At 35.5% G+C, this 22658-nt stretch overlaps 2 protein-coding genes and 1 long non-coding RNA gene across 8 annotated transcripts; 1 reads left to right on the forward strand and 2 right to left on the reverse strand.

Annotated features, from left to right (window-relative positions):
• Window positions 1-32: 32 nt before the first annotated feature.
• LOC125386190 lies at window positions 33-11334 on the reverse strand. The gene is made up of 3 exons (XR_007226143.1): window positions 11284-11334; window positions 4145-5692; window positions 33-4056 (listed from the first exon to the last, which is right to left on the reverse strand). It is a non-coding gene; the product is annotated as an uncharacterized LOC125386190 (long non-coding RNA).
• A 3984-nt stretch (window positions 11335-15318) lies between these two features.
• Window positions 15319-18666, forward strand: LOC100650782 (multiple coagulation factor deficiency protein 2 homolog). Of its 5 annotated transcripts, none has more exons than XM_020866269.2 (7): window positions 15319-15476; window positions 15927-16131; window positions 16184-16314; window positions 17330-17489; window positions 17763-17849; window positions 18074-18234; window positions 18343-18666. In XM_020866269.2, exons 4-7 carry the CDS (start codon window positions 17338-17340, stop codon window positions 18471-18473), a joined length of 531 nt encoding a protein of 176 aa, XP_020721928.1. In that variant the 5' UTR covers window positions 15319-15476; window positions 15927-16131; window positions 16184-16314; window positions 17330-17337; the 3' UTR covers window positions 18474-18666. The 5 variants fall into 5 exon arrangements, with proteins under 5 accessions (XP_020721928.1, XP_020721929.1, XP_003400155.1 ...); XM_020866270.2 differs by having other exon boundaries at window positions 15927-16117; XM_003400107.4 differs by lacking the exon at window positions 16184-16314.
• A 298-nt stretch (window positions 18667-18964) lies between these two features.
• LOC100650659 (ribosomal oxygenase 1) lies at window positions 18965-22130 on the reverse strand. 2 transcript variants are annotated; one of them, XM_048411507.1, is made up of 6 exons: window positions 21931-22130; window positions 20851-21461; window positions 20486-20763; window positions 19646-20378; window positions 19275-19461; window positions 18965-19095 (listed from the first exon to the last, which is right to left on the reverse strand). In XM_048411507.1, exons 2-6 carry the CDS (start codon window positions 21459-21461, stop codon window positions 19024-19026), a joined length of 1881 nt encoding a protein of 626 aa, XP_048267464.1. In that variant the 5' UTR covers window positions 21931-22130; the 3' UTR covers window positions 18965-19023. The 2 variants fall into 2 exon arrangements, with proteins under 2 accessions (XP_048267464.1, XP_020721927.2); XM_020866268.2 differs by having other exon boundaries at window positions 21800-21972.
• Window positions 22131-22658: the final 528 nt, after the last annotated feature.

Here is a 22658-nt window from a genome sequence, read left to right on the forward strand (position 1 = left end):
CCCCCAAGCCCCCGCCCCCCCGTTTTCGGTATTTGATCGTAACGTACACGCATACGGCTGACCCAACTAGTACGTGTGCGAGTCGAGAAACTCTTCGTTTCACGGCCGCGTGAGTCGTTTGCCTACGAGCTGAGTTCGACACGAGCTTGTAACGAATAGAATAGGTTTTTCAACGAATTTCCATCCCTGTCTTTGTGTTTTGCGCACAGCTTTTCGATGATTTGTAATTCCATGAACGAGTCTCCATCCTCTCTCGAAACCCGCGTACCGTACATGCGAAGTTTTACTTCGTTTCTTTTCGTCTGCTCTCTCTCTCGTTCAATTTTTTTCCCTTCTTCCTACGTCGTCAAATAAATTTTTTCAACCTCAATTTTCATTATTTCGTTGTAACGTTAAATCCATGTCCGATGTTTTAATATCGTTCTTTCGCCGAATATCAAATTTCTTCCGAGCGATTTCTTTATTTATCCTTTATACTCTTTCTATGGTTTCCTCTTTGAATATCGATATTTGCTCGCGTCGATGATTTCGTTTCTTTCGTTCGAAACTTACACTTCGTGTTCTTGCTTTCCGGCACGCGTATAAGGAGTTGCTTCTCCGCGAGGTTCTCTTATTTTCGAACGTAGACACGCGGTAGATTTTTACTCATTACCAAACACCGATACCTTCGGCGTAATCCGGAACGATCCACGTTCTCAGACGCATCTACGTCGGAAGTAGATTCTCCTTTTTCGACGAATCCTCGCGGAACCCTTAGACTCGTCTCCTTGACGCCCTCTTCGTTCGACCCTCCCTCAAAACGAGGCGCCAGGATTCTCTCGTCCAAGGGTGAGTTCGAAGAAGCATGTAACCAGAGAGTATGAGGAGGGTTGCTATAAAGGAGGAACGTAAAGTTTCGAGAGCTTCAGCGTCTTCAAAGTTGCTCGAACTCACGGAAAAAAGTTGGTCATCGTTTTCGTCGCGATAGCAAGAATCAGTTCGTTACTCGTGTTGCCCATATTTAGGTCATCCTTCCTTTCACGATCATCCTTGCTGTCTTCGAAAAAAGAGAGGCGAGAGATACAGGACAAATATCTGTTTATCTGAAAAGTTATGCTTCGTCAATAATTTAATTATAATTTTGAACGGAAGTTTCGGTAAACGTACAGTACCACGCCAAAGTACTTGAACGTACTGGCTGTAGAAAACATTTATCGTATATATCGTATTATATAAAACATGGTGAAATTTCATTGACGCTGTAGCTGTATGCGCTAAATAAATAATATTTTTATTTCTACTAACTGTGGCAAATGTTTCAATATATTAAGAAACTTTGCCCAACCTTAATAAGCGTAACGTGGATACTGGAAAAATCAGAGAATTACTAACAAATATAGACTTGCTACGTTTCTCTCGTATGATTTTCAAACGGTATCCACCTTTTCGATAATTTGCGAATAAAACGTGTCGATTCGTCACGGTCGGGGTATATCGATTAAAATAAATATCTAACGACGGAAAATTATCGCGGGAGGAAAAAAGCATTCCTATACATTCACGGTACAATAATGTTTCGTTCTATTTAATAGAGCTGCTGTGTACACTAACCGTGTATCGCATCAGCGTAACATAATTCAGTTACATAGTTATATTGAATATTTTGGCCGCAACTTCCCATGCTTTGTTTTACCGCCTACAATTCCGTTCGACGATGGAAAATTTTCAGGAAAACTCGTCGACATGCATCGAATGTCTGAAATGTGCAACGTCGATAAAAGCGTACGTTTTGTCAACGTCGTACAAAAGACGAAGTATCACGCTGAAGGCCGGCAATTTCGTCTCTTTGAATCGCACTTTGAAAACAGAACGCCCATCGCGCGTGTCGCCGTTTTTCAAGGCTGCAATTTCGTCGACAATAGTCGCAAAAACTTACGGGTGGACAGAGTGAAAAGTCGGCCAATTCGAGACCAGAATTGTCCCCATTGAGGTTTCGCTTATTCTATCGATAATTATTCATTCAGACCTGCTTGCCACGCTTATGATCTCCGTTAACGTTCCCATGAGTCGAACAAAGTTTGTTTCAATAACCGCTGTCTTACGTTTTTATGTTGACGATATTTCACGTTTTTCGTTTCTGCCGAACGAGTAAAATAACCACGCGTACAGCACGAACAACGTAAGAGAAAAACGTATTTTCTGTTTTTCACGCAAGAGTGTGATTTAGCCGCATCGATTAATTCTATTTAAAGAAATTTCTTTTTTTTTAATCTTGTTATTCGGATATTATAATTGATTAAACGATGATAAACATCTTTTTATCACTCGCATAGCACCACTGGTTTCTTATTTCCTATAATATTCGATAGAAAATGATAATTCCCTTGCAGAACAGTATCATGGAAAGACAAGCGAGTTTATCGTTGCTTTCGCATCTTATCGATTAAGTAGGGTAGTCGGATCACCCTTATGAAGCAGAAACTGCATATGGTCCATGTAGACCGTAAAGTCGGCTTTCCAATCCGTAAGATCTGATCTAATCTAAGCGGTCTACCCCTTGCAAATTAAATCGGTGAAACGGCGACTATGTACAAACAGTGGTTTGAAGTTACATAGAAGTCCACCTGGAATTCGAATACAATTTCATAAATAGTATGCCAACTATTTCTACGTAGACCATCGTGTTATGCTTAAAAATACATGACCACTTACTTGTTTTTGACCAAAAAAAAGAAGAAAAAGAAAGACTAATAATCCAAACTGAAACGTCCGCATATTTATGCGATTTTAGTGGGTGTTCATATTTTACGAGCTAGTTTAACGCAATGCTATGATATATTAATTATTAATTAGTATGAGTGCTCGTATTAAAGAGACACGCGTAACATTCCAAAATTGGAATTCTATCGTACCTTAAATGAAAGAAGAACTGCATTTAAAAAAGAGAGTAAGAACGGTCACAGTTCAAAAATACGACATTCTTTTGACGTTATAATGTATCATCGATCGTTGATAAAAATTGTGTCTCGATTCGAGCGATAATCATCCGTTGCCCATATGGGAGAACCACCCACTCATTTTCTCATATGACGCATAAACACGAGTTCGTAAATATGTTCGTTTTAAAAGTCTATGTCGTTTATTGCATCGAAAATATGTTCATCGCTGGATGAGAGCTGCTTGATATTTAAATACTAACATTTCTAATGTATTTGATTAAACAATAGAATAATCTCGATGGCTCCAGAATAGAGATCAAAGAGATAATCATGTAAGAGGCAGATTCGACGACAATACGGGATAAGGATAACGTATAAGACGATGTAATATATCGTAATTTACGTAATCAAGTCCACTTTCTAGACTAATAAGTTGAAACGAACGAACTACCACTGCTACGATAGCATAATCTCTTCTAAAATTAATTACTAGAAACCTCATTGGAATTTTCTCTTAATGAAAAAGAAATAAAACAGTTTTATCCTTCTCGTCAATTTTCGTGGATTATTATTATATCTTAAGGCGTGATTACCTTTCGTTACACCGTGTTCGACGATCGTTCGAGAAATTTCGAATTTACACTGGGAGAAAAGCGTAGTAATCGGAAGAAATTCTATACTATTGCTGACAAGGCATCAGGTTTGTTCGCGGCTAGTGTGACAGATTTCGACCACGCCCTGTCGATATGGTGTGCACCCCCTTTTCAGAATGCCCCTGCACCCTCGGTCGGTGCATCGAAAATTCACTGGCTTTGATCTACACGCAGTACCTCTTCTGGGATCGTACGTGTCGTCTCCGTTTAGACGAATGTTCGTCAAAGGCGCTCAAACATCGTGCATAAACTTTCGCTTTTTGCTTCGTTCGATGGAGCGACTCATTTGCACTTGAAGTGATCCGTAACCCAAGTGCTAAAAACATCGGCATTGCCGAATATCGCGAATTTACAAGAAACGTCTTTGAGAATATTAAAAGAATCAACATCGATATCTATAAGCTTCTAAATACATTTCTTTGCTTCTTCACCGAACTTCTCTTTTCATTTCTACTTCTTTTCTTCCTCTTTCTGGTATCTTGTGCCTAAAAGTAATAGATTCCAATAATTTATACAAATAAGTAACTAGTTAATAGATGATTAAATCAAGGATTTTTCACACAGTATACAGACCTTCTTTTATTTATAACGCAGCCGCGTAATACTGTGAATTAAAACTAAAGCGATGTCTGTGCGAATAATCTTTCTCTTTTTAAAAAGATGGGCGTATTTTCGGCTCTATCTTCATAATTGGCCTATTCAAATTGCCAGCAATATTTTGACGCGGTTTTATCGGTGACACGTGCGGGGAACAAATTAACAAGCACGTGCCGCTTAACTCTCTCTCTCTCTCTCTCTCTCTCTCTCTCCATATCTCTCTGACTTTTCGATAATAATAGGCACTTTTGTTCAATTTAAACGTTCCCTTAAGTGTTAAAGTGCCGCACGTACCATTGCCAAAAATATAATCAGTGTATTATCGATATTTTGGTTCCCATTGATCAACACAAAATATTGTCCAATCAAAGTACGTTCTGCACAAAGAGGAACACGGTAATTCCAAATTACGCATTAGTTACATATAGCATTAGATTGTCAAGTTTGCACCAAACAATGTCAATACATTAAAACAGATTCGAGTGAAATGCAGATTGCGTTTTGTTATAGAAAGATAAATAAAAAATAATAAATCTCTGGACGATTATGCATTTTTCTCGTCTTCTTTTTGTTGGCTCCTATTTTAACGGATAAAAAGGATATCTGGCAATAGCAATATCGGTTAACTATTTCGTATTAAAATACGCTGGAGTCTCGGTTTTTCGAGTCCCGTTCAACCGAAGTTCCGTATTATCCGAGGTGCTTTAAACTTCACCGTAACTTAATTTTTTCGAAATTTTAATACGAAGAGTATTGTGAAAGCAGTTAATCAAACTTTCAACCGATTAAATAGCGAATTAAACCTAAATGCGTGTACGACATTGCATTATTAAACTCTTCCTTACGATTTTACCATACGATTTATAAATCTTAATTAGACCTTTCCATATTATCCGAATTTTCGATTATCCGTGATAGAGCCGATCCGCGTCGCGTCGAATAATCGACGTTCTCTTGGTTGCAGCTTACATGAAATAACATAGAAATCAGGAAATCAAGAAAAATAGACTTGCCATAGTTTCCCAGGGTCTGTGTTCGTACTTTATCTGAAATAAACGAAGGTTGAACTTTCTGGCCCATGCAGCAAAAGTAAATAACATTCGATTCTTATTCCCGTTTAGTTCTGTTCTACGTTTTACTCTAAAGTCATTTTACTGAAAAACACGAGGCAAGAAGCAGGAATTCGATGAAGCGATGCGCGATCTAACGGAAAAACGGAGGTCGAAGCGTATTCCGAGAAGAAAAAGGAAAGAATATGGGAAAAAAATCTTGGAGGAGCGTCGGAAAGAATTCTCGAACGAGTCGAAGAGAGGTCACATCCCGTGGAAGCCGATCTCCCAAGGAAACAGCGATTCGATCTCTCGATCCTCAACACCGTTCCCGCTTCTAGTTTTCTTCCCTGCAACCCTCTTCGCCATCGTCGTTCTCCGCCTTCGGTTCCCCTTTCTCTCTTCCCCATTTTCTTTTTTCCTCGCTCGCGTGTTTTGCCAAGAGCCCTCATGGGCGGAAGCGTCACGTACAGCTCTGAAACAAAAACGTAGCGACGTCAAATGCGATTACGAGAGCTGCGAGAGCAGCTCCAGAACGCGGATGCTGCGCTAGGTTAGGTGGAGAACGCGGCGAAGGGTGGGTAGAGGGTGACTAGAAAGGTTGGACCAGGAGAACGAGGGGCGCGCAACGATACGGGAAAGAGAGAAAGAGAGAGAGAGAGAGAAACCGAAGGAAAGAGAGTTCGCTCAGGGCTGAATCTATATATGTACACTGACTCGCGAAAGTATTTGAACACTTACCATGGAAAACTTTTTATGTCCATATTGTATGTGTTATATAAAACATTTTTAAATTTCGCTATCTCTGTAATAAGACGCGGATGTCGTGATTATATTGGTCAGATTTGAAAACAGCCGCAAAATGTATATAGAAATTGCAGGATCTTCAATTGCAAACATATATTTAGTAGAAAGTTAGTGCGCGATATAAATATTCATCTTAAGAGTATGATAAGCATTAAGTATGGTCGCACCGAATATCGACGTTTATTTGTATTTGTAATGTAACGTATTAATGACTATTTAAATAATTGCACCGTCTACGTGCATTCTCAGTGGCAAATTTTATGAATCCAAGGATAATGGCTGTGCTCTACTACAGTGTTAATTCAGAATGCTTCGTATAACGCGCATAAAATATTCATAGGAGGCTCCTATAAGAGATCAACTGCTTTCGCGATCCCACTGCAGAGCTAGTGGAAATTTTCCCATTCGACGAAATAATTTTTCCGCTACGGTTGTTTCTCGGCCGTTTCGTCGCTCGATTTAAGATAAAAAAGTATCTTGGTAATACTTGAATATGCTATGAAACTCTCCTTAACCTTTTAACTAGAAACGTGAGTTAAAAGAAAGTTTTTAATAGCGTTAGAATAATCGTCCTTTCCTTTCTTCTTTTTTTGTTAAAGAGTTTTCGCGTTTATTTCGAATCTCTTGATATTTGTGAAACACATTAAAGCTTGATATCCTTTGAAAAGAATATAAGTTAATTATTCTTTGATAAATGAAACGTTCGCCGTTACAACGTATACAAAACTGTAAGGAATTTCGTAGATCGTATAAATAGCGCGCGTTAAATTCACATACGCGCCCGTATTATCCTCGTTTACTTCGAATCCGATTAATAGCAGAGAGACATCATCAGACCCACCAAGATGACGAGTTTAAATTCTTAGAGTATACCATATCTTGCATCTTCTTTTTTCCCTCTGATATCATTTTATGACTAAAAACATACAGATTCGGAAAACACGTTCCTCGCTGAATTCTTTTTATAAGATTAATCGCGTAATTAAATTTGCAGAATTGTAGTGTCACAGATATACACAATTTGCTTATTTATTTCCTAATTTACTTAGTACAATTTCAAACTACGACTCTTGTAACTCTCGTCCTTAGTTTGCAAATATTATCCTGTATCGAGTAACGCCTACGATTGTTTTATAATTCCCTTAATAACGACTTCCAAAAACCGTTTCACAACCAACTTTCAATTAGACCTTTAAAGGACAGCACGGGAATGCTTTAACTTTCCCGTTGATTATATTCGTTATTCGATTTTACAAGCATGCAATAAAATATAATACGCAGTACGTAAATCAATTTGTCGAAATGTTATTATATAACCTGCATTATTCGCAACACATTCTATGCATATATTTAAATATATACATGCATACATACGCATAGACACATGTGTTATACATATATATATATATATATATATACATAAAATATATATAATTTTATTCACATATCATTAAAACCGCATTCGAATTCTCCTCTCGCGCGACTCGTGCACAACATACCGAGAGGATATCGTTGAAAATAGAATTTGTTCGCTTCCATCGAGTTACATCGTGGAAACCAGGCGATATGCTAAAGATCCAAGGAGGGAGGGAAGCAGAGGATCGAGGGCCAGGGCTCCGAAACTCCGGTAGCCAGGTCTGGATTTGCTGGATAGCAAAGGGGTGGCTCGATAGGGACGAGGCAGGAGAGATGGTGGACGCTTATCAGGGGTGGAGAATTGTCGTGGATGCGGGGGTGGGTTCGGGGTTTGACTCTGCGAGAGCTTGGAGCAATGGCTCGGCCCGAATGTGTGCCTCCGCGTGTCTGTGCCTACCAGCTTGCCTGCCTGCCTGGCTGGTTGCTTGCGTGAGTACGTATGTACATTGTACATGCGTGCGTGCGTGCGTGCGTGCGTGCGTGCGTACGTGCGTGAAAAATCGATTGGTTCGTTAGAAGCGGCGAACCATGGCCAGCTATGATTCCTAGGATTGTAAATGAAATAGCTGTTGTCTAGGCGAGAAACGCTCTTTCAGTTTCGAATAAAATAAAGTCAATTCGAAGGCCGCAGGAGACGATCTTTAATCGACTTGAAATATTTTGCTTTCGATAATCGAGCCTCTCCAGAGACAAAGCGATCGGCTACGTTTTTCCGTAAATCTTTCTATCTCGTTGCGTATACAGATAATATGATCGATGTTCGATTCTCGAGAAACGGGTGATTCGCATCCGTAAGTTCGTTTAACGTAAGGGCGAATTGTGCGAAAGCTTGTGTATTTGTGGGAAATTTAGGTAACATCTCCGTAGAATACGCGTAACAGGGAAAAATATACGAAATGTTTAAAGGGAATTAGCAACGCGTAACGATTGAAATTTCTATAAGAAATATTAGGTTCTGAAATATTAAAAATTCCATGGCCAAAAAAGATAGGGGAAGATGTAAGTTATTTTTAAGACGACACCCGTTAGAATTAATGTTTCAACGTTGGCGGCGGGGAGATGGTCGCCAAGCCTCCATTAAAAAGTTGTTAAACGCAGCCTGACGGCGCCCCGCGGCAAATTGGAACCCCATCATAAGTCTTCCTTGTATATAATATACATGGCTGTTAGAGCAAGCCATCTACAAGATAGCGATATCAAAGTAATTAAGTATTCGATGAAGATATTTTGATCGACCTTATGGATGAAACTGATATTAAGTAATGTATGTACACGCATAAAACACTTTCGTTCTGATAGCATATCCGTTAAAACGCGTAAAAGAAACTCTTGACGATTTAAAAACACGATATTTGATTTATCATATTGTTTTCCTATAATCTTGAAATCCATTTTTCCAACTTTTTTCTATCTCGTTAAATTTTTTAAACGTTCTTCTTGCACGATACCGTGCGACCAACTTGGAAAAAACACAGCTTACCTTCTATCTTCTAAACTTTGATCGATGTCGGCAATTTGGTTTTCCCATTACCATTTACATCGCACGCAGGTAATAACAAGGTATTAATCGTTTGTTTGTAGGACAATGAAATTTTTTTCGTTAAGCAACAAACTGATTTCGATACGCTCTTGTCTACGCAGCTTTATATTTTCCAGCGGTACTCGTGTACATCCTTTACACACCTTTTCCATTCCACGTACTTTTAAACCATCCTCTCTCTGAAACCCCTACCACTCCGATGCTTTTTACGTTGCTCTTTTCTTTTATTTTGAACCTCTCGTTGCTTCGGCCAAGAGTTTCTAGTCAGCGTTACGTAGAAAACGTTGAACTTGTTCGAGAGCTTTTTTCTCGAAAAAGCAGTCGTAGAGAAGACGAGAGATATGGAAGGAAAATGTCAAACAAATTTATCGCGTCCTCCAGACGCTAAACCGTAAAAAGCATTTCTTGCTTCTTTTATAATACGCTACCGTTCGAAACGTAACGATATAAACGCAAACGAAACGTAAAATATCGATGGATTACACGAAACGCGATATGTTAACTCGAATTTTTTCAAAAATATTACTTCATCGGGCAAGTTGGAGACTGGTAACTTCCGGGCATCAATTTTCTCGCTCGAACGTTCACCGGGCTAGCTTTGTATAATATTATAATCGTATCATACTGTAAAAGTTCGCTAATTAGAAACTGTTAAACGTATAATGGGAAACTTGGACGTTCTTTTCGGTTGTTTAATTCACAATTCTTGCGATTCTCGTATCGACGGAATTTTTCAATATTTTTGCGTCTTCGAACTTTACAACACCAAGCCACAAGAAGATTAACACGCTTTACCCTAGGGTTACTTATCCCTTCACTAGATGATTATAAACGTCGTTCGGCTGAACTTTCCCGAAGATTGGTGGTTATCCTTCGAAAGATTATTTTGAGACCCGGTGGTTTGTCGTTCGTATACAACAACCAGAGGTCTGCGTTCGTGAGGATAAAAAATACGGAAGGAGCGCAGAAACCGCGGCGAGTCGAAAAACCGCGATGCGGCATTACCAATTCCTTTCGCCCAACACGCATCCCTCTTTTTACGTACGCACGCGGGGTGGATGGGGTCAGCTTTCAGGATAACGTGGTTAAGAAAATGTTTTTAAAATAATTTTGCACTTAGCTCGATGCAACAAGCTGGACGAAGAAGTGGCCCGTGAATCGAGTCGAAGAAGAACGAAAAGAGAAAAAGGAAGAGAACGGGCCTTCATAGAATATATTGCGCTCTTTCCCCGCCTTCCACCTCTTACGTGCATTTAATGACGAGAAAAATGGAACGCTGAGTGAACTTGCGATATGAAAATAAATCGTACGTTTACAAACAAAATTAACACGGCAGAATATCTCCAGTATTTGTATTTTAATATCGGATCGACGAGAAAGTAACGTCGGTTCTGTACATATAAAAATAGATTAATTTACGCTGTTATTTAATCGATCGTTCTTCCTGATTATCCCACTATTCTGTGGCATACTTGTCCGTCGCATCTTCCACGGCGAAACTGATTCCAATTGGAAAAGAGTAACTTAATCTGTTTATACTCTTTCGCTTTAAATAATTTTACAACGACCGAAAATGGTGACAGAGTCTAATGACACCACTCTATCGAACTGGCAGGACGAGAAAGAAATTCTCGTAGCTGTCTCGATTAACATTGAATTTGAAGCTTAGAGGAAGATCGAGCGTTTTATAAATACAGAACATCGTCCTTAGAAAATGATTTTCTCGTAAACCGTAATATACGATCCACTTGATACGATCCATTGTCTCGCGTATTGTTCGTACGATAATATGTTGGGCAATTATTTACGGGGACCTGGTTGAAAAGCAGGGTGCATTGGCCCTACCTGTTGACCCAGGCGTCGAAACTTTGCTCGGCCGCCACAAGCAAATCCTATAACTCTGCGTGTCTTTTTTTCCCGAACAGAAATCCAGGTCACGCGCTTTTCATACAAGTATTTCGCCAGTTAACAGCAGTATTTTTTTTTTCATTTCGCGGCAGCCGCTCGATCGAGGTGTGTCGCATTCTGACGCATGAAAATGGCCCAAAGGGATGCGCCAGCCATGATCGATGCTCCATCCGATCGGAGACTACCGAAACTGCCCGTCAAATAATATATTCATAGCTTCCGGATGGTTGAACGCGACTCTCGAAATCCTCTGCCCCCCTCCCGCGTCGCCGCCCGCACCCCATGCCGCTGCCACCCTCTGCAACCACCCTCTATTCCGCGTATCACCCAACGCTGCATCCGCACGCAAATCGACTGTCGAATAATTATCGAAAATACACGGCTGAACAGCTTACCTCTCTCTCTTCCTCTATGGTGGGAAGAGGAGAACCTCTCTTTCTCTCTCTCTCTCTCTCTCTTTTTCTCTCGTACTCTTCCCCTTTTTCTTTCTTTATCTCTTCTTCCGCCCTCCGTTGTGTTCTCAGTGAACTGAAAGATGAAATAGATTAAAACGAGTATTTGACCGCGGACGTGAAAAGTAACGGGACGAATACGTTCTATAATAAAATAGATAATTTATAGAAACAAAGGAAAGATATATTTTTAGAATGTAGAAAAGTTGTGAGACCTCTCTAACTCAATTTGGTTGATTTAAGTAGGTGTATTCGTTCTCATAAATATTAGAACAGGGGTTCGTAAGTATCAGACGTCAAATCAGGACTATTTCGAACGACGCTCGAAATTTGATATTTAAAGAAAAAGGACTTCTTTAAATCAGATAATTAATAGCTTTTTATCGTTTTATTTCGTAATTGTAATTAACTAATGACATAATGTATAAAATTAAAAATGATGTTGCAAATCGAATCTTAATGGATCGAAAATGGGCAAAACTGAAATGAAAAGTAATGACACGTTAAATTTGTCACGAAATTACTTTCAAACGACCTGAATAAAATAGTACGGTAAGTACTTTCCCATTAATCGTAGCTTTATAATTAAAGTCAGCTGGACGAATTACAAGGAAATTATAGTATATCCATTTTCAAAGCGTTTTATATATTTTAAACTGATGCAATTATTACAAACAAAATGTTATTCTCTAGAGGAAATTTCAGATAACGAGCAGTTTGAATTTAAATAAAGTGTTGATGCGTAACAAAGCAAAAAATGGAAATTCATTAGAAGTTGAAGTACAACTTAATATTTATGTAGTCAATGGGAGTAGATACCTTCTGAACGACTTTTTAAATCTTTAATTAACTTCGTCCTGACATTTAATTAAGCTTTAAATAGTATTACGTTTAAACTAGCAAGCACGTTCCAAGCGGCTTTCAAATCATTCGCGGAAGTAATCTGGAAAGTTATGAAGAAACATGGAAACTTAATCCCTAAGTTTCTACCGAATATTTCTAGCACGTGAATTCTAAAAAAATGCGACGTAAATACTTAAAGATACTCTATCGAGGAAATTTGGAATTACGTTTACATCGTGTTTTGAAAATACGCGAAATTACGCTTCGACGACAACGATCGAATCAGTTTAATCTTGATTAAACTAGTTTTGATCGTTGAATAATGAAATTTTATCGTTATATGACAAAAGTAAAATTAGTATAAACTACTAGTACACGTTTTATATTAAAATTTATCTTAAACGTGTTACCTTAAATAATCTAATTACGCAAAATGTGATAACGAAAATGAAGAATAAAATATTGACAAATAGATATTCCTTTACGCAATGTTTTGCAAGTTGTAGAGGAGACAGAGGCTCGTCACACAGACGGAACGCATTCCCTAGGCGGTATACCGTTCATCTAGATATCGCGATAGGAGGTCCTGTTCGTTGTAATCGGGTAGAAAACTGAATCGCGATCTGACTTTCGCATCGGTTGATCCACTCGTTGTTATTGATTCGATTTTGAATAGGTGGTTACGAGATGGATAAAGAGAAAAGATTTGGTTTTTCGGTGTACCACCAGCAAACAGTCCTACACGACAGATTGTAGATCCTCGTTTTAAAGAACCGTTCCTCCGTAGCGATATTCTCGTAGCGTTTTTCTAACAAAAACGTCGTGATTATTCGTACGCGTATAGATAGGACTTAAAACGTACAAGCCGAACGAGAAGATACACGCAGTTGCTGTTCTCTGCAAATTAATCGAAGGACTCTTCGTGTGACCCTGCTTTTCTGGGGCACGTGCCCATGGGTATCGGTATTTCGGGGTACGTTAATACCTCACTATCCAGACGGATAGAGAGAGAACAGAGCGAAACATCCACTCCTGTACATTGTTTGCGGCTTGGAATCAATAAAAGCATAGCTTTAGGCGACGGTGGTCACCATGGCAACCAGAGACCCATCCGTGTACCTTGCTTCTCTCTCCCTCGTCTTCTCTCTTCACACACATACAAACATACATACACTCACACCCGTAAACGCACCCTTTCCTCTTCATTCCTCTCGCAATTTCTCTCTCGTTCTCTTTCCTTGCCTCTCTTCGTACATGTATACCATACCTATTCTCCTTCGTTCTCTGTTCCTAACTCGTGAACGTCTCTTTCCTTTCTCCTTTTTTCCTCCCGACTCTCTCTCTCTCTCTCTATTTCATTCCCTTTTTGCCATTTTCTTTTTTCATCTTTTTAACTTTGATCCTTGCGCACGTAACGTCTAATTCTCTGTTTTCCTCTCTATTCCCTGTTTTCGCATACTTTTCTCACCCTGTGTTTTCCCCTCTCTCCATTTTCCTTTGCTCGTTCACCCTCCGCCCGCTCTTCCACCTTTCCTTTGAACACGTTAGCCATATTTTCGCTTTTCCATCCTCTCCACTGTATTCCACCGATTCTCTATTCCGTTCATCTTCTCATTTTTCTCCCTTTTTTCGCTCACCTTTTCTGCCTCTATTTTGTCCGCGTCGGCGCAAACCGAACGCACGGTCCTTTATTTTCTGAACTGTCGTTCAACTACACATGTACATGTATATGTATACACACACACACACACACACACACACACACGTGTCTATATTATAGCTCGTTTTTGATTCTCCTGTTTTTAATTGTCTCTTTGTACTTGCAATTCGTTAAAGCATGTTTCTATGTATCGATCCTATGGGCATTTACTTTTAATTATCTTTAGAATTGACTTCGCGGTCACCTTTCTATCGCTGCACCTGAACATAAATTTTCAAATATACGTACAGTGGATCACGAAAGTATCTGAACAGTCAATTACTCGTTACAATTGACAAACCATAATATTTAAAGGTTAGCTTGACAATAGTTTGAAAATGAAATATCAGCATTCTGCTATTTTATCATTAGGTACTTAATGAAATAATCGGTTAGTTAAAAAAGAAAAAAAAACGAATAAGAGATGTCTATACCTTCATTTTCAGCCAATTTTTTATCTTGATGGATTTTGCCGCATCTCACAATTTTAGGAAAAAATGAGCCATCATAGAAAACCAAAGTATAATGTAATTTATACAGCAAAAGTGCATCTAACACAATGTAAAATATATCGACAATGAACAGTTGGAAAATATTTTTCAAAATGTATTTTATTTTTAATACTGACTATGTGGTAAAGAATATCGGCTTAAATCAACTGAGAGCTTCATTTTTTCAACTCGGGAGTGAAAATAATAATTATTTCCTTCTAACAAAAGAAAAATAATTAAAGTATAGTAAATATATTAATCGAATACAAAAATTTGAATTAGAAATCTAAATTAGAAGAGCTTTTAAATTTTAAGTATCATATATTATATACATAATACAACATACTTATGTATACTATATACATATATATATTTTTACTTAAATATATAAAATATGCGATAAAAGAGCAATAAATTACGTGATTTACAATCAAAATATTAAAATACATAAAAAAGCAAGAATAGGAAAATAAAATTACAAAACAATTTTTTACCTACAAGATGAAGGTTGATTGTATTTTATAGACAATAATTTGTGCAATAAAGTGATGAAATAGGACAAACTATTGCATTCCAGTTAAACATATTTTCTTAAAATTTAATGAGTTCTTAAAGAATTGATCCACTGAGGACCGAGTAATGATAGAACGTGTAAATTTGTATGACTTTGAAACAAGGTAGTTTACCATAGTGTAAAAAAAACTTTAATTCGAACTTCATAAAATAAAAGAAAAGTAGACTAAACTTAACTTATAACCCACATTATTGTAATCGCGCATATTCCAACGATACCATTTGAGGGTTAGGACTATGCACATGCAGGGGTAATGACTCTTCAATTTTTAATATGCATTGGATCCTTGTTTCCGAAAGATATTTTCTATAAAGTTCAAAAGTAAAATAACCCGCTCTAAGGAAAAACGGTAACGAGCAACTCTTCAAATACGCAAACTCCATAAAGAACGTCGATAAATGTCACGCGCTTTACGGAAGTGACAACCCAGTTGAAAACATTGTCGAAACGATCGACCGAGAAAAATCGAACGAAAGATCGACCTATATTCGTAGGCCAATAGCTGATAGATAGTCCACGGTAAATCCAGGTAAAAAGCACGTTCTAAAAATTAAATTCATACGATTTAAATTGAAGAGGATATTCGTTTGGTCTCGTCTCAAATTAAGGTTAGGTTAGAATAACCTGATCCGAGCTAAAATAGGGGTTGACTTTTACTTCTTCGATTCGAGATTACGTTTCGATAGTCGCGGATGCTGAATCTTAAAAGCTAGAGGGCGGGTTTTTAAAAATATACATTATCGCTCGAAAGTATCCGAACATTTACATCCGTCTTTAACAAGATGTTACGATTTAATTACATATATGAATGACAAGTAAAAATTATGTACTGACAAGTAATTACTACGTTCTGTATTATTATTCTACCATTATGATGTAACAAAATCGTACGAAAATTATATTAGTATATAAGCATAAATCTTAGAGCGTGTTTTAAAAATAATATACGTTAATGACATCATTTTTCTTTACTTTTCAGCTTATGGACTTGATTAGTATGACTTCTGAGCGGTTTATTTAATATTTGAACAATGCAATAGAATTTTCCAATAGTGCATATGTTACTTGTATCGAAGTACATTGTATAGCGACATAATATATTTGAATATTTGAGGTTCTTGATCTGAACGATATTCTGCGGAAAAAATCTGGAGCGGTCACAGGTCCCCTGTAAGGCGACACAGGTACATATGGGCTCTTTCAGTGAATGGACCAAATGATATAAATTATTTATAGATTTCGACACCAAAGCGCGGGGAGGGAATCGAGGGTGTACTGTTCCAACTGGGGTGTATACCCCGGGGGGGTCCACTTGCATCAAAAGCCCCTTGAGGCCCCCTCAACATATGCATTTTCACTCGACCACCGTAAGCCTATATAAAATTGATTCCTAAGTACCCTGGATTTCCTGTCAATCTCGCGTGTCTTTTAACACCTATCTTCGTTTGTTCTCTACACAAATCTTCGAGTGTTCGGTTTGAGTGCAAACATGACTGAAAACGACACTTTCGTTTGCTCTTTCTTTCCTGTTGATGCTCTTTACAAATGACTATAATACTGGTACGATGATATCGCCTGTATTTTTAGATGTTTCAAAAATTTCAATTAATTTCATTCGCTTCAAAACTTTTCGTAATAAATCTTCATATAAAACCTGATTATTTTAACACACATAAGTATTATAAACGAGCATTTTGATAAATTCAATCCTTAAAGAAACAATAAATTTAATATAACAGAGAGATATTAATATTAAGAGAGATATTATTGAGATATTATGAGAGATATTATTTTAGCCGCATTAAACTTTATTTGTCGGAGACTAAACTAGAAGAAGAAAGGCGGAATGCATAGACTTTTAGTGTACACGTCTCATAGGGGTTTAACTGATCGCAAAGTTCCTGACGAGTGATGTGTAGCAAATTTGAAGACGGGCCCAGAGCATCGTACGCTGTACCCCCCGGGGTCCAATCTAAATCAATGGGCTTGTGGGTAATCGCATAATAATTACTAGAACCCCCTCTACCGCCCATCTGTCGCTAGCCAAGGGGTGTTCAACCCCTACAAGTGGCAGTGTGCAATGTCACGGCAACATAGACGATCAGAGTGTCTCAGCAGGTCCTATTGTTGTCGACCATTGTAAAAAATATCACGCAGTGTCACATATTTCCTCGGTTTTCGCACGTTGTTTAAAATTTTTGTCGAATACATAACACATATATACTAGCAATTTAAGGAAATAGTGCATTGTACATAATTGTAATTGTAATCTGTTTGATAAAGTATAACATACTGATAATAATCCTCTCGTAAGGATCTCAATCGCCTTAATAAAAATAACGTGTATAATGATCATGAAAACTCTTTATTATACTGTTACAGACAAACAAATGATACCTACAATTCTGATCGGTTTAGTCGTCGGAATTAGTGATGGTTTACGTGGACCTCATCACCCACGAAGTCCTGTCTCTCATCATCATTACGTCCCCCAGAAAGATGTTAAAATAACGAAAGATGCACAACTACTACAGGATGCTACGTTAGTTAACACTTAACTCATTTACTTGAGTATCATAATTTTATTTAAGTATGTGTTCGTTGTTTCACTTTGTTATTGTTTTATCTTCACTCTAGTTTTAAACTTTTAATAATTTTCCATTTTTAGAATTTAATATTGCAATAATCAACAAACATTATTTTTATCGTCAATTATTTTGCGCATTTTCAGTATTATTTACCTTATCCATATTTGTATAATTTTTATATAGTTCTTACCATTGCGAAAGCTCGAAATATAAGCATAAAATTTCAGCCACTTAAAAGAAGACATAGGATCAATGGCGGATCAATTGGACTTTTCGAACATGACTGAACAAGAAATCGAATTCCATTACTTCAAGTACGTCTGTAATACTAATAATATATTATATTTTCAATGCTACAGTAAATAATTTGCACATCTTAGTAATATCGTTATCAGTCATTATTGTGAAGAATTTCTTGAAAGAAATATGCTCGGTTATCTCTCGTAAATTAAATATTTTTATTGACTAGCAAATTTATTCGTATTTTCTTTCTTTTTTAAGTATCAAAAGTTATTTTTATATCTAAATTTTCATTCAGAGTTCATGATATCGACAATAATGCTAAATTGGACGGATTAGAAATTCTCTACGCGATTCAACATACGTTTCACGAGAACAGACTTGCCAATGCTGAACGTGAAAGTTCGAGAGAAAATACCAGAACTATGGATTACGAAGATGATTTACCTTGGATCGTAGGTACGTATATCCACAATTATGTATTCGAATTAGAACAAATTTCGCAATAGAAATATAGAAATTAAGATATGAAATACTGAAAATGTAATAATTATTTCTGTTATAAAGAACTTGTAGACAGAGTACTGAGGGAAGATGACTTAGATCATGATGGATACCTTGGGTATATTGAGTATGTACTTGGAAGACAAAGAGATCACATTGCTCAAGCAAAACGGAATAACAAATTGGAGAATTAAAAGCACATCTAGTACAACGCCTTTGGCCGATGAAATAATTAATAGAATCCTGTATAACATATAAATTTATGTCAAAAACATACGAGAAACAACACCTTTTGTTTCTTTCTAATTAATTGATTTGTAACAATTGTCTTCAACTGAAATGTACAAAAATTGTAATTTTTAATACAATCCATCTTAATCTGCAAAACAGTATATTATTTATTTCAGATAATTAAAAAATCATCCTGTATACTACAATAATAAATAATCAAATTTTTTCCTTAGATACCATGCAATAATTTTTCAAATATTGTTATTCTTTTAATTAAGAAATACTCAATATATTAAGTCTATTTTCGTTAAAAATAGTTATGATTACTTTAATTATTATGTTATATGATTGTAATATTGTATAAATACACAAATATTTAAAAAATTGTACTATAAACATACCTTTTTTATACACATATGTCAAAATTAAGATAGCACTAACACTTTTATGAATCTCTGAGTTTTAGTATTTATTTTTTTATTGATTTTTATACATATTATTTAAAATATGTGATTATTCCAAAATACATAATGGATTTTCTGTTACAAGAAGACATTTTTCCCAAAGATCTTTAACTATCTGTATCTGTTAAATAAAAATAATTTAAGATATTAAATTGTTTGTTGAATAGAAATAATAGAAAACATTCTATGTACAATTGAGCCTTTCAAATTTGAACATAATTGTCTCTACTAGTTAAAATGCGAGAGATTCTACTGTATTATGATGCTACTTTGAAATGATTTCTGTAGTTTTTTGTTTACCTTATTATCTTCACTATCAATTGGTAAATCTTCTACGCGTATAAAGTCAGGATATCGCAATATCATATCACGAATAGCAGGTACAAATTCTTCACCAACTTCTAAAAATTGTGGTTCATACTCGTGATATTCTTTAGAATTTTCACTCGTATAATATATCCTAAATGTCTCATCCTCTTTAATTAACCTAATAATAAGAAATAAAACTTTTGAATAATAGTTGTTTCAGTATAAATTTTCGAAATTTAACGTCATAATTGTATGATTTTTAAATAACAAATTGTGCAAAATCAATCAACATTTTCTAATATTAAACTTACAAACAATTAGCAAGTTATAACTCTAAAAAATTAGGGAATATCTCAAATTACCTTATACAATGAGACCTTAATAATCGAATTCTAGTATCAGGTTCTATCTCTACCCTGTTTTCAACAATTCCATTTTCAATCATCTTTTCACCATCTTGAACAGCAGAGCATTCCTGTTCATTTTCAGAAATAACAGGTGGTAAACAGTCATGAATATGATTTTTTGCCATTAAATCTGCAGCTTTATCTATGTCAATATATTCTATTAATTTATTAAATAAATGTTTTATTCTTTCCTTGAATTCGTCCTTGGCACTGTTCTGAATATCAGAATATGCAAATCCACATTGTCTCAGGTAATCAATAGGTAATCCCTTTCGAAATTCACTATCTGATTCTATAGCAGTTGTTAATGCATTTGGAAGTAACTTCTCCAAAAAGTCACCCCAACTGTTTTTTTGGTAAACACTTAATGTAATATGGAGACTATGTGTATTGTCAATAGTTTCACCTTGATGAATTGTTCCTCGTGGAAAATATAACAAATCTCCTGCATTTACAACTGTATCTAATATAGGTTCACCAATCTCAGATTGTGAGAAATTCTTCGAGGAATACCTTGGCAAGTATTCATTTTCATTCCGTGGTTTGTACAATCTCCATCTCTTTTTACCTTCAATCTGTAATATAAAGGCTTCGATATCATCATAATGTGGAGCAAATCCTTGACTATTAGGGGGTGTTAAATAGGAATTTGCACCAACAAAGCAGCCAAAAAATTCCTGTAACGTGGCTGAAAAGTAATAAATATCTTTCATTATAGAACTAAGAAGTTGTGTTTTTCCATATTTTTATATAAAAAAATTTTTATGTTATAAATATTCTCTTCATAAACAGTACCATTTAAGGAATGTAACTTTGGTATGTATGTTTGTGGATTTAACATTCTAACAGAACATCCATTCATATAATAGTCCCAAACAACGCTTGGAATTGCACGGCCAACAGGATTATGCGTTTCTCTTATACCATTTTCATACGAGGTAATATCAATATTTTTCGTAAATAAAATATAAGATTCCCTTAATATTTTATCCAACATTGGAGTGGACATAAGCAATTTATAATATTTATGAAAATTTCTCTTTACATGGACTGGTGTCTTTTCCCAATTATTTCTGGAAAGAGAAATGGTATATCACTCATTAACTTATTAATTATTATTAATTATAAGTACATATAATTTGTAACTATTTTAAACTTACTCAAAAAAGTCTTCTACTTTCATAGGATGTATTAACCATTCAAACATTGAGCGACTTGTTATTAGTGGATTCTCATGATTTTCTTCAGTTATGTTACAATTGACATAAGCAGTCTCTCGAGTATTCTTTTTTATCAATCTTTTGCTTTTAATTTGTTTCTGTTGCTTCTGTTTAATCTGTTTCATTTTTGCAACACCGCTATTTACCATTAAAACAGGATTTCTTAATTTTTTTTTTGATTCAACTTTCTTTGAACTAGGAATTATAGCCATTTTTTTATCTTCTTTATGTATGGGTTTTTGAATTGATTTATTTTTCTTAGAAGGCACAGAAGAATTAGTCTTTTTAGATATTAGATTATCCTTTCCATTTACATTTTGAATTTTATTTAACGTTCTTGGAGTCTTGTTTATCTCTTGAACACTTTTATGCATAGGTACTTGTTTTGGCTTTCTTCGTGTTTTCAAATGTGCATTATTTTTTAAACCTCCTCGTTTTTCTGGAAGACTATGTTTTCTCTTTAATCTCTTTGAATTCGATGATAATTCTGCATTTTTACGTTTCATAGCATACATTGCAAATGCAGATGCTGGTTCCTGACATTTAAGCATCTATAATTATTAAATGATATTATGTAAATAGTACATAAAATTTTAATCAGTCTGTTTTTAGAAGCGAATTTTCCTAATGTTAGCTTATGTTAATAGATTAGTTAATAGATTAACTCAGTATGATACTGTTATTACACGTCTATATACAACAATAAAGAAATATAAATATAATGATAAATAACTATAACATATGTTTAACTTACATATTATAAGCAACAAAGCAATTTATACTACAATAATAATTTATAAACTATAAATAAACAGTGTAACCGGCGAACTATAGGTTATATTGTAATGTTTTATCAATATGATAATACAATATTATTTTTTAACATTACCGTGAAATGTATACATCTACATGAACTTTATGATTATAATCCAATCAAATTTAGCACCTAGCTAATATTATTGTTGTCATAAAAACTCTCAAATAGAATTTATCACTGTCACAAAGTCACAAGTTACTTACAACCACGGTCCTGCCACAACACGTGGTTATGAATGTACATCATACCAGATAGATAGCAGTTTTAAACATTCAATTGAAAGCGGCATTCAATTCGTAATATCTCTTATAAGGAGATGGATTCCCCATGAATTGAAAAATAGAATCAGCATCATTTTCAATTTTTATTTGATTAACAAAAATTTTAGATATTTTCAGAGAAGAATTTTTCAGACGCTTCCAGTAGTTGTACAGAGGGACTGGGACATAACAATTAGATCTCTTTTGTCGAAGAACTTTATTGTTGTAGTTTTTTTGTCTTCTTTTTGTATTTTATTTATTACATAACGTTTCCTTATCTGACAAATTTTACTTTTACATCCAGTGTTCGTAGTTAATAATTAATAATAAAAATAGAATAACACAAAAGTATTATCATTACTTTATACTAAATACTTTTACTTGTTTATTCACATATACATGATTTTAGAATCGTAGGCTTTTTGTTTTTATTTATAAATTGTTTATATATATATTATATCTAGTAATTGAAATGTAAATCGATGAAATGAGGTAAAACTGTATCTTTTACATAAACGATATATGTATATCCATAAGAAGAAAAGAAATATACTATACATGTACTGGAAATTGAACAATGCACAATATTTCATTCGTAATATCGTACAACAATAATTAATAAATCAATGCACATTATTCCTATTGAAAATTAACTGTTAAACACTTATAAA

Source organism: Bombus terrestris, chromosome 13 (assembly GCF_910591885.1).
Source record: "Bombus terrestris chromosome 13, iyBomTerr1.2, whole genome shotgun sequence".
Taxonomy (NCBI): domain Eukaryota; kingdom Metazoa; phylum Arthropoda; class Insecta; order Hymenoptera; family Apidae; genus Bombus; species Bombus terrestris.